Source organism: Styela clava, chromosome 14, assembly GCF_964204865.1.
Source record: "Styela clava chromosome 14, kaStyClav1.hap1.2, whole genome shotgun sequence".
Classification (NCBI taxonomy): Eukaryota; Metazoa; Chordata; class Ascidiacea; order Stolidobranchia; family Styelidae; genus Styela; species Styela clava.
Genome location: NC_135263.1, coordinates 15655231 through 15667332, shown reverse-complemented (window position 1 = coordinate 15667332; position 12102 = coordinate 15655231). Strand labels below are relative to the sequence as shown.

General features: G+C 36.5%; 2 protein-coding genes across 2 annotated transcripts; both read left to right on the top strand.

Moving 5' to 3' along the window:
• The first annotated feature begins 5845 nt into the window (after positions 1–5845).
• LOC120340927 (sentrin-specific protease 8-like) lies at positions 5846–6712 on the top strand. Its single transcript, XM_039409328.2, has one exon. It carries the CDS (start codon positions 6050–6052, stop codon positions 6710–6712), a length of 663 nt encoding a protein of 220 aa, XP_039265262.1. The 5' UTR covers positions 5846–6049.
• LOC120340928 (5-formyltetrahydrofolate cyclo-ligase-like) lies at positions 6699–7527 on the top strand. The gene has a single exon (XM_078119956.1). It carries the CDS (start codon positions 6699–6701, stop codon positions 7275–7277), a length of 579 nt encoding a protein of 192 aa, XP_077976082.1. The 3' UTR covers positions 7278–7527.
• The last annotated feature ends 4575 nt before the right edge of the window (positions 7528–12102 follow it).

Sequence of the window (12102 nt, the reverse complement as noted above, 5' to 3'; positions counted from 1 at the left end):
GTTTAAACACACAATTTTTGTAAATCACCCATACTGTGAACGCTCAGTGGGTTGCGTTCCAAGTTATGAAAAAGCTATTTGGCTTCCTCTGCACGTTATCACCGTCAACAAAGGCGCAAAGGCAAGATGTCAGGAATTTTATTGACATCATCATTATATTTTCACCTAACGAATGCTTTTCATTATTTTTCAACAAAAATCCTTCCGAATAATATACAAAAAAGGCATAAGAAAATAATATTGATATATCATCAATCATAATAAGTAGTTTCAAATTGGAAATAAACTAATGACAACTACAGAAGTGCCAGTAACATTGGGAATTTTTTCTTCAGAGAGGGCTCTTTTTTCCTATTATACAGGTTGTCTCAAAAGTAAGTATACACTTTTAATTTCGATTTGCATCTTCCCCCCAACCCACAGAATGACAAGGAGATTAACCCAAGAAATGAGGTGCGAAATTGCTGTTTGGCAAGAAGCGTATAAATCATTAAGGCAAACTCAGCTAATCAGATGTACCACAAGGCTTTTACTCAAAATTGCAGTAACTCTCTAGGTCGCTGGAAATTTTTCTTAAAAGAGTTGTCTCCCTATTCTATAATCACTGTATCCCAAATAATGTATAACCTCTGCTAAACCTTTCCACTTATTTGAAAAAACAAATTTACACACATATGAGGACACCAGTAATATATTACGAAAAACAAAACAATTGCATTCAAATACATGCAGAATCATCATGAGTTACTTTCAAACTGCAGGACACAGTTATTCTTTACTGGGGGTATTATACTGTAATACTCTACCCAACTTTAACATCCGAAGATGAGTCTTTTCATCGAAGGAGTATGTACATCGGCTTATATAAAATGAGTATATTTTAAAGAGAAGTTCAAAACCAATCAAATCTATATACATGATCACGGGAAGAACACCTTGCTCTAAAAATATCAAAAACCAAACAAGAAATATAATGGTGGTGACAGGTAATGGTGATTACTTTTTAACACTCTATCCCTAAGTACGCAATAATAAGAGTGAGAAGAGAAGTGAAATGGGATATAGCCTTGGCTCGATCTCACCCTAACAAATTTTCAAAGGCAGTAATGAATGTTTTTGTCACTACATAGGTTAAGATCAATAATAATATCTTTTGAGCACTTTAGTTTGTGTTAAGCATAAATCGTGGCAATTTTTGCTTAATTTGGTAATTATCAAGACCGTATTATATAATTGGTAAAAATTCAAATGAAAAATATATAATCTTGATAGCCCACTTTTACTCCATTTTATGTACAACATTTTACTGGTTTGGTTTCATAGGGGACTGTTTGATATTATAGTCCTTCAGAGCCGCTTGTATGGCATCTTCCGCTAACATAGAACAATGAAGCTTGACAGGTGGGAGTGAAAGCTCTTTTGCGATGTGAGTGTTCTTGATTGTTGCAGCTTCCTGAATGCTTTTTCCCTTTATCCACTCAGTAGCAAGCGAGCTTGAGGCAATCGCAGAACCACATCCAAATGTTTTGAACTTCGCATCTGTAATTTTTCCATTATCATCAACTTCAATTTGCAGACGCATGACGTCACCACAAGCAGGTGCACCAACCAGTCCCGTACCAACATTTTTTAGTTTCTTGTCCAAAGTGCCAACGTTTCTCGGCTTCTCATAATGATCAATAACATTCTTATGGTATTCTCTGTCCTGAATTGCTGCTGTCTTTTGAAATTGTTGACGAGCCTGGGCGACAAGTCTTGATGCCACCACAGCCTTTGTTGTTAACATGATGACTAATTAATGTTACTTTAATATGATGTTAACTGGAAAAAAACAATTCAATTCACTTTAGCTGAGTTCATCATCTAAGCCTAGTTTGGAGTGAGAAATCAAAAGTAAGAAACATCAAAAACCCACTCCTGAAAAAAGAAACATTTCAACTTTATAGTCTACATTTGCAACACATTTTCTAACCTAGGCTATATCTATTAAAAAAAATTGGGTGCTCCCGAAGTATGCGAACCAAGATGGCGGACATCGGAACGTAACAGGTTCGGGTTAGGCGATAACTTTTTTCCAATTTTCCTTATTTTAGTCCTATTATCAGTTCGAAGACTAGCCAAGAGCCTCCCGTAGTATTTATACCTAAAATTATGGCCTAACCCTAACCTAGTACACATATTACATTCCGATGTCCGCCATCTTGGTTCGCATACTTCGGGAGCCCCAAAATTGACTAATATCTGAATATATAAAAATAGGATGTATGTCCGAAAGTACCGTAATCAGGTAATTCCATTCTCCCCTAAAACTGTAAGTAGACTATAAATCAGACATTTTGATGGTCATCCTGAAATAGGTAATAGTTTAATTGAATTTCTCCTATTTATTATTATTAATGTACTGTATTTTGGTATCATGGCAACTACAAAATGCAAAAAGACCACGGCTTTGCGTTTCAATCATACATCTCCTAGACATACCGTACTGACATACGGTACACAAAAACAATTCGAACACGAATTATGTGAAGGTGCCTGGTCGGATGAGCGAACCTCATGCACATCGGTCTGCATACACATACAAAACTTGTCTGTCTGTCATTGTTTTACGCTAGACATCTACTCATCTAGCCGCGACTGCATAGTCACTTTGGTTGTTGCATAACAGCATTGTTATTACGCCATCTTGCAGCCAAATTTGCTCTATAGTGCCCCACGTGACCACCAAATAATAAGAGTATAAGTTTATTTCTACTAATTGATAAAAACAAAATGAATAAAACTGATTTTAGAATTGGGAAAGCAAACGAAACCTACAGGTTTGGAGCGTACAGATTTCAGATGAGAGAGAGTGAGAGAGAGTTTATTTCATTTTGTCAAACCAAGAAAACAATTTATGCACACATAAACAAATATCAAAAAAATAGTTTTCGGTATATGACTGGGGGGCAACGATACGACCTTTGGGGGTCATCAGAGTCAGTTGCCACCCAATTATATTAAATAGGCATAAAAATAACAGGTTCGTGTCAATATATAAATGTCTCTCACGATTTATACTATGTACAATATTTACATGAATTTACTATTTTCAATTATGAAAGCATTCTTTTAAATAATGGTATTTTGCACAAATTGAAATTATATTGCAAAATATAAAATGATCGAAACGAAAAAGAGGGAAGAGGGAAGGTATTGATAAAAAAAAGTAGTACGTGTTCGCTTACCCAAAATTGAAACTAATTAACCTTTTATATCGAGAAAAACAGCTACCTTGGCCATCATGTCCATGCATATGGCAACTGGCAAATCCCACACAAGAATATGCTAATTGACCAGACATGGTTTGGACGAGATTTCAGATATGATTTGGCCATTCTATTATATGCTATCAACTCAGATATTACTAATATAAAGAATTATGCACCATGCAAACCAAAAGTCCTGCTGCACACTAACACAAAAGTAATCTTGTAGTGTTTCGTCACGTTAGTTACATCTTCAATGTGTACATGTGCCATGGAATGAAACATTTCTGCTAATAAATTCACATATGCAGTATAAATTATTTGAATTCGTTCAGTGTAATTATAGTGAAATGGTAATATTAAAAAAACGCTTTTCTCTTTGATCACTGGACCAATTGCTTTGAAATTTTTAGTGGTTAAAGATGAAATTTTTCTCCAGAAGGCTATTACTTTTATTTATTTCAAATATATCTGATAGCTCTGTGAGATTTGTTCTTGTTTGCTATGACGTCATTAAACGTTCTGCGGGCATCGGACGCCACTTTGTGTCCTACTGTACTGCTTCGCTTGGTGTGAATTTATTTTTGGACACGTAGTGGACATAACGATCGTTTCAATATTATGTTGGTCTTGTTGTTGTTGTTGTTCTTTGACACTTTTTGGACATCTAATGGAAAATCTAAAAACACGCTTTTCTCTTTCATTACTGGACCGATTGCTTCGAAATTTTTACTGGTTAAAGATGAAATTTTTCTCCAGAAGCGTATTACTTTTATTTATTTCAAATATTCCTGTTAGCTCTGTGAGATTTGTTTTTGTTTGCCATGACGTCAGCGAACGTTCTGCGGACGCATAGCCGATACTCCTCTTCTTTTTGATCACGTGTCACGTCCGTAACGAAGTCCTTACGGTACTTTGCTACAATTTTTTCCTTACGCTGATCGACGGTACGGTAAACAGTACTGTACTGCGAACAGACGTGTCCATATATTTGGGCGTAGCTCTCTTGTTGTAGACTGTGATCTGACTGTACGGTAAACCGTACTGTACTGCGAACAGATGTGTCCATACATTTGAGCGTAGCTCTCTCGTTATTATTGGACACGTATTGGACATAGCGGTCGTTTTGTTGTTCTTAGTCTTGTTCTTGTTAATATTACGATGACTGTTATTTCATTTTGATTGACAAAAAATAAATCTCTCTCTCTCTCTGACCAAAATCAGATTTCCTCAGACAAGCAGTTGTAAACAAGCATAGCAAAGTACCTATGGATGTTTCCCCGAGTATCGTTTTCCTTGTTTGTTTCCGTAACAATGACGTAACATTTGCAATTTCTTGAACCGCTTAGTTTAGACGGATATATAAGCATGCTTCCAAAAATCGCCCCGTTTTCGTGGGTTTGCCTGTTTTTTGTCGATTTTAAGCGTTGGCTGTGAATCAACTAACCTGATTGCCATTGTGTCTTCCGGGAAGTTTTAGTTCAGCTCAAAATTAGTCCAGAAAAAGCTACGATATACCGGTACTAGGCTTGAATTGACAATCAGTGAGCGGCACGTATTTGAATATTTTCAATAAAAATGGCTGTTTTAAACTTGTTAAGCAGTTTGCAAGCGACATCTAGCTGTATCACTCCCGAAAGGATCAAATCTTGCGATGGTGGAGCATGGACCTTTCCCCGAGCATCGATTTCCTTGTTTACTTCGTGACATTGGCCAATCAGCAAAATGCAAAACGTGACGAAACAGTGCTCCCTTTTCGCATCCGCTCAGACACTTTTCTCACTCAGACAGATCGTCAAGTGTGGTGTAAACATTACCGCGTTTTTGAACTCTATCCGTTAGTTTTCAGTTGTGTTTCGGAAACTCAAATATAAATCAGATAATTCAATGAACAATGAATAAGTTTCCTAGGAGTTTTAATTTAATTGCAGTAATAAAAAATTAGTGTAGAAATCTTGTGATAGACTAAGCTAAAATTTATTATCGGTACTTCTAAAAAAACAGATTGTTGTATGCGATGAATCGTAATGATAGTTTGAAGCACATACCCCATTTTACAGGCGCCAACTCGCAAAAGCACTCTTAAAATATCTCCGAAAATTTTGCATTCCGGGGGTCAAAGGTCGGGGAAAGGTCTATAGGAAAAATATTGTGGGGGTCAAAGGCCGGGAAAGTACATTTCTGTGTGGTTAGGGTCTCGATGTGATGGGGTTCTTGCTCATTCACTCTCTAATCGCGGGGCAATATCTGAACATGGGCTTCATACAGCTGTCTCATGATACACGATACTTGTACCGGTATTTGGGTCTCATGTAGTTTCGTACCTAACATACTTCCACCTTCTCACCTCCTGACCTCTGACTACTCTGGGGCCAGTGGGTTTCCCCCTTAGTTAGAAGTAGGCCTACTTGTCAGAATTGTGGTTCAAAACTACGTTAGTCCCCGAAATTGCAGAAAATTTAGTGACAGAATTGCATTGTATACTCAGATATTTGTTTCATGCAGTAGTTTCTACACTAAAATTTCAAGTAACAACCAGAATCGGAATTCATTTTTAATCACTTTGAGTGAAAATTCGCACCGTATTTTTTACTTACTATATATTTTTTCAGGTTGATTTGCAGTAATTAAAAAAATAATGTTTGACTGCCCATGAAAGTATGATGTTTTAGATATTAAAATGAAATCTTTTGCAAGCCTTATTCAGGATCTTGCCTTGCAAAATTGTTTTTTATTCCAATAGTTTTGGACTATATTGTTAAACTATTTCGTTTACAACGCTGTACTATTGATTGATTTCTATGGATGAAATAATATTAAGTTTCGGAGACAGTTTGTTGTATACGTCAGACTTATTACTTCTGAATGATTCACAATGGCTGAATGATAAGATAATCGGATTCGTTTATGAGTATTTTGAAGTCGAACAATTCAAAAACTCTAAAGACATCGTTGCCTTCATGAATCCTAGTGTGGTGCAATTGTTGAAAACACTCACAACCGAAGAGGCCTCAGCCATAATAGGGCCACATAATTTCACTTCGAAAAAACTTGCATTCATACCATTGAATGATAACAATACACTTTATCCAGGTGGTATTCATTGGAGTCTGATCATTTGCGACTTTTCGTCAAAATGTTTTTTTCATTTTGATTCTTTATCTAATTCATCAACATGTTTCAATAGACAACCTGCTAACCAGCTATGTAAGCAATTTGCTGCTTTATTTGATTTTCCAAGTGTTACTATTACTCAGATGCAATGTCCTAAACAAACAAATGGTAATGACTGTGGTATGTATGTAATTGCAATAACCGAGTGTTTATTTGAATATTACTTGAAGAACGAATCTTTTCAAAATGGCAGTATTTTAGATAATGTTTGTGCCTCATATATAAAAAAGAAAAGGGCTCATTGGAAAAAGTTGATTCAACAGTTGGCTGAACAACATGCAAGCAGCTAAAAAGCAGCTCAGAAAGGAGATTAAAAAGCGAATTTCTTCACTAACAGAAGAGGAAAAGTTATTGCAGTCAAATAATGTCACCAAACAAGTTCTTCAACACCCTAAATATGTATCCAGTAAGAGGTTATCGATATTCTTAAGTATGAATGATGAGGTTAAGACTGATGCAATATTGAAACAAGCATTTCAACAGAAAAAAGATGTTTATATACCAAAGTATATAGGGAACACCATGGATATGGTAAAACTGGAATCTTTGGAAGACTACAACAGCCTACCCGAAACATCATGGCATATTAAGCAGCCATCAGATAATGATAATTCAAGACCAAATGCCTTGGTTACAGGCGGCTTGGACCTAATATTAATGCCTGGTCTTGGCTTTTCAACTGATGGGAAACGTCTTGGCAGAGGGAAGGGATATTATGACAATTACATTAAAAAGTTACAAGAAAATGGATACCACCCATATTTATTGGCTTTGGCTTATTCTGTGCAATTATGCAATGAAATCCCAGTGTCAGAATTCGACTATCCTGTTCATGAAGTTTTGTATTCTGATTAGTTCAAGTCACCAGTAAATTATGTATACTTTGAAATGCTTTGTTCAATATTCATAGAAATATCTTATAAAGGTTTTTATCACACAAACCAAACATTTAGCGGTACTACTATTTTCACTGTCCTGATAGAAATAATTTTATTTGTTTTGTTATGTAAAATCTCAAAGAAATATTAGGTGCTGTGTAATTCATTTTTGACTGTATTCATTTTTGTTAACCCTTATAATTATATAATATTTAAATAGTAGAAAATTCAACTTTAAGAGTTGAAAGAGCGCAAAAGAGCGCTGGTGACCTCTGGGCATTCTAGTTCTAGGCGGAGAAAGGGGTGCGTTATTATAATATATGTATAATATAAAACAAATCCATGTGAAACCGCATTTCACCGACGACAGTAAATTTTAGGATTTTATTGATGCTGCTTTTTTTAGTTCGTGCTAGCTGTTCGCAAATCCGTCCAAGAACTTCCTATTTGCGGCCTCTGCAATTATTTAATGCCTCGCCCACTTCAGTGCTAAGATAATCAAAACATCACAAGGAAAGACCGATGAGTAGAGCTTGGTAATAGTAAATTATTGGAATCGGTTCAGATGGGAATTTCGAATCGTCGCCATTTTTTTTCTGTCCGCCGGCGAGTCGAGATAAATCCCTCAGTTTTTTATTCATGTTTAATTTTTAAAATGCTATTCTGACATGACTCTATTCTTCCGATTGAGTTATTGATGCAACATGTTAATTAATGTGCGTGAACACTCGGCGAACTGTCTTAATGATAGATGACGTGTTTCCACCAAATAATATGTCTGGAGGGCCCAATGCAATAAAGCAGTCACTACATCTTCGAAGTATTCAAGATTTGATTCGAAAAAATATTCGATTTTAAAATCATTCAGTGGTTCCCAACCTTTTTTTTTATGTCGCGGCACAATTATTGAGTTATTTAAATATTCGCGGCACAACTATCACACACAAAACAGGAACATTTCCTACTCTTGAAGCCATTTAGCAATAAAATAAGAAAAAACATAGAAGATCAGATAAGTGAAATTCTATCCTTCTTAATATAACATATCCTGTATTTAAAATGAATCGTTAATAGTTACCGATATTATAACTGTTTTCTTACAATAATGTACACGAGACCCACCTCCGGAGCACCTCACATTATTTTAAAAGATGCGCGGCCGCACGGGTAATACGTGACGCGATACGCTTTGGTTTTTCTCGCCCTTCCCCTGGGTGTAGCGTTATTGTTATCACAGGTATTCTCACTTTTGCACAACCTAATTCATTTTTGTTACAATTTAATGTTTCTCCCATTGCCAAAATCATTCAACGGTGTAATTGTCGGCACTAGGGAAAGAAATGAATAAGGCAAACAAACCGTATTTCATTACAACAATTAGTTATTATCGCTAAAAAAGAGTAAAAAGACTAAATAGGTTTAAAGTTATTGTGAACAATTTTCACCGACGTTATGAATTTCGTGCAAGGCCCGAGCCTACTTTGATGGCAAAGATAGTAGCATTACTATGTCGAAACGCTTATTCGACTTTTCAGACCGCAGAAACTATGCGAAAAATAACCCTGTCTGTGTTCGAGATTGCAAGAATGGGCAAAATAGAATATTTTTATCGAATCGAATATTTTTAACGAATTGTCGAATATCGGATATTTTCAATACAAATACAATGGGCATCCAGAATGCTAGGCATTCTAATGTTGGTGTGCTATTTCCGCCCGTCCTCTCCTTTTTTACAAGGACTAATTCTTACGCAACGTTTGGTTTTATATTTCTTGGAGAACTATGCGTTCATATGGGCGACATATGTTAAAGACGGCTATTAAAGAGTGAATTCGGGATTTTATTCTGATTTTTATCTTTTAGGTCGGTTTTGATCTTTCTCTTCACCGATTATAAATAAACTGTCCCAACTTTAAGCTAACAATATTATCATTTCTGACGTCGAAATGCGGATATTTAACGATAGTTGACCTTTTGCTTTCCTATTGTGTCTGTTTTATTTTCACATTGAATGGTGAATAAAAAGCCTGAAAAGTCATTGCGTAAATCCTGAATGTTATTTTGAGTTTAAATATTAATTAAATAAATAGGCAATAATCGCAATTCTACTAGTCAAATAATAATTCCTTGGTCAAATTTGGGAAAAATTTCGCACAATAATTTATTACCTTGGTTGACATCGACAAATTTGCAGTTTCTGTTTGTTAGCAAGAGCCGTGAACAATTCTTTGGAAATTCAAGGGATTGGAATCACTTGGAATAAGTTCGAAAATGAAATCTCTTCGTGGCTCACCAAAATCTGGTTGGGAACCACTGCATTAGATATTCAAAAATGCCCAGCCCTATCAATGAGCCACATTATGCAAAATATTGAAATCAACTACTGGTATATCATGAAGTTTGATACGGCCTACTTCGTCGGCAACAACAAGTCCTATTATAAATACCGAGCTGCGGTGATTTGTGTCCAAGCGGTAAGAGCGCCCAGACCGCAAGGCTTATTTCGACTCCAAAGAGACTTGCCATTAATAACCTCCTCAATTGACCCCTAGGCAAGTTTGTTCCCACACATGTTAAAAACAATGTAGGTCCAAAAATTTATTCAACTGAACCGAGTAAATATGGTGGCACTGGTCATCAAAAACGACATGGAATCCTCCGACGGCAGAAATGATGGAGAAGTTTCAGGAGACTTGCCGCAGAAAGACTATGTGCAGGAGTTCGATGTCCCCAATTCAATGAAAAATTTATGAAATAAATAGTCAATTAATTGACATATTGATCTATTTCGCGGTAGGCTATATCCTTCCCATTATAACGCTTAATAAATCAACGGTGAAACGTTTTCAACATAAGTCATATTTTGATTACTAGTTGAGAGACCGCGATTCGAGTTGGTCGTAATGGCTGTGATGATATGTGTTTTGAATGCAAATGATTATCATGAGACTTACCGGATCCATGCGACAGCTGCTTTTTTAAAATCTAAAAAATGACAGCACCCAGGTGAAGAGGATTTACGCGAACATTACTTACGCTAAAATTGATTTAACAAAAGCTTAGGCACTTCTGGGAAGCTCATTTATAAAAAAGGTATATCACGGTTATACTTCGATATTGTTAGCTGAAGGCATCGTTTTGAACTACATTTGCAATATCTGGAAGTTTAGAAAAGCAGCTGGGGTCTAGTATGTATGCGTAGTTTTCGGAGGATTTTACAAACACAAGGAACTAAATGTCTTGAGCACTTACATGGTCATTTTAGGCAATCCTGGTCGAACTCACGCACTTATTTTGAATATTGAAATTATTCTGCCAAATTTTATACTATCGTTTTACTGTTGCGCCACCAATAGTGGGAAAAAACAAAAAAGACAAAACATGGTTAGATTACAATTTGCCTATGTGAAAAGGTTGGGTAGAAATGGGGAATACGATGTCAAATGAGGAGGCAGTAAAGCCAAGATTTGAATCTCAGAGGGCAAGCACAAGAAAACGCATACCGTCGCACTCCTGATTAACCCACGCGGGTCGAAATCCGATTGGGATATTTATGCATGAGATGAGTGCTGGTCTCATTGCCGTCGTAGGGTGGTTCACGTCTTTATAAGCCTATTATATATACGCTTTGGTTCACGTAACCGCTTGATTGTTACGACATCATCCACATCAGGTCAATGCATCTGATAAATGGTGATAACCACTCTCACGCTGGAAATTTATTGGAAACTGAAGGAGAAAACGTCTTGTCAGCTTTACCGCCTCGAGGGGTCATGCAGACAATAATCAGTCAAAAATTATCCCACGAGACTCACGTGGAAGCATCAGAATTCAATCCCGCGGAGTAGGTGGCTACTTGCGAAGGTGAAAGCTACTCTAAAACTGAATATAATAAATAAATATATTGGTCATCTGCAAACGAATGAACATTATGGACCTTTCCCCGACCTTTGACCCCCGGATAATTCTTTCTATACTTTACCATTGCAAAATTTTCGGGGCCATTTTAAGAGTGCTTTTGCGAGTTGGCGCCTGTAAAATGGGGTATGTGTTACAAACCATCATTATGATTCATCGCATACAACAATCTTTTTTTTAAAAGTTCCGGTAAAGAATTTCAGGCTAATCTATCACAGCTATTTCTACACTAATTTTTATTACTGCAATCAAATTAAAACTCCTAGGAAGACAGAGTGATCATTGAATTATCTGATTTATATTTAAGTTTCCGAAACACAACTGAAAACTAACGAATAGAGTTCAAAAACGCGAAAACGAGGTAATGTTTACAACCACACTTGAAAATCTGTCTGAGTGAGAAAAGTGTCTGAGCGGATGCGAAAAGGGGACATTGTTACGTCACTTTTTGCATCTTGCTGATTGGCCAATGTCACGAAGTAAACAAGGAAAACGATGCTCGGGGAAAGGTCCAGAGTAGTTCCCAACTTTTCGCATATCCGACACAATGGGGGCGTGCCCGATTCGTCACGTGATTATCGTCACTCAATAACAACAACAAAACTGATTAGTCATATGACGAGTGACGCTAGTGAAAGACAAAGCGACAAGCTACTGGCAATTACTGCGGTACTGACTCAGGTCTGTAGGTTATAGATGCAACGGCAACTAGTCCTTAAAAACTACTGTAGTATATTTGGTTATTACTGTATTACCGGTACCTACCTGCCTACCGATATCTCTAATAACATTATCAGAATACAGGGACATCCGGATATACTGATATAGCTGTATAGGGAAAACCAACTTCCTGACTAGGCTATTTCTGGGCGAATTTATTTATT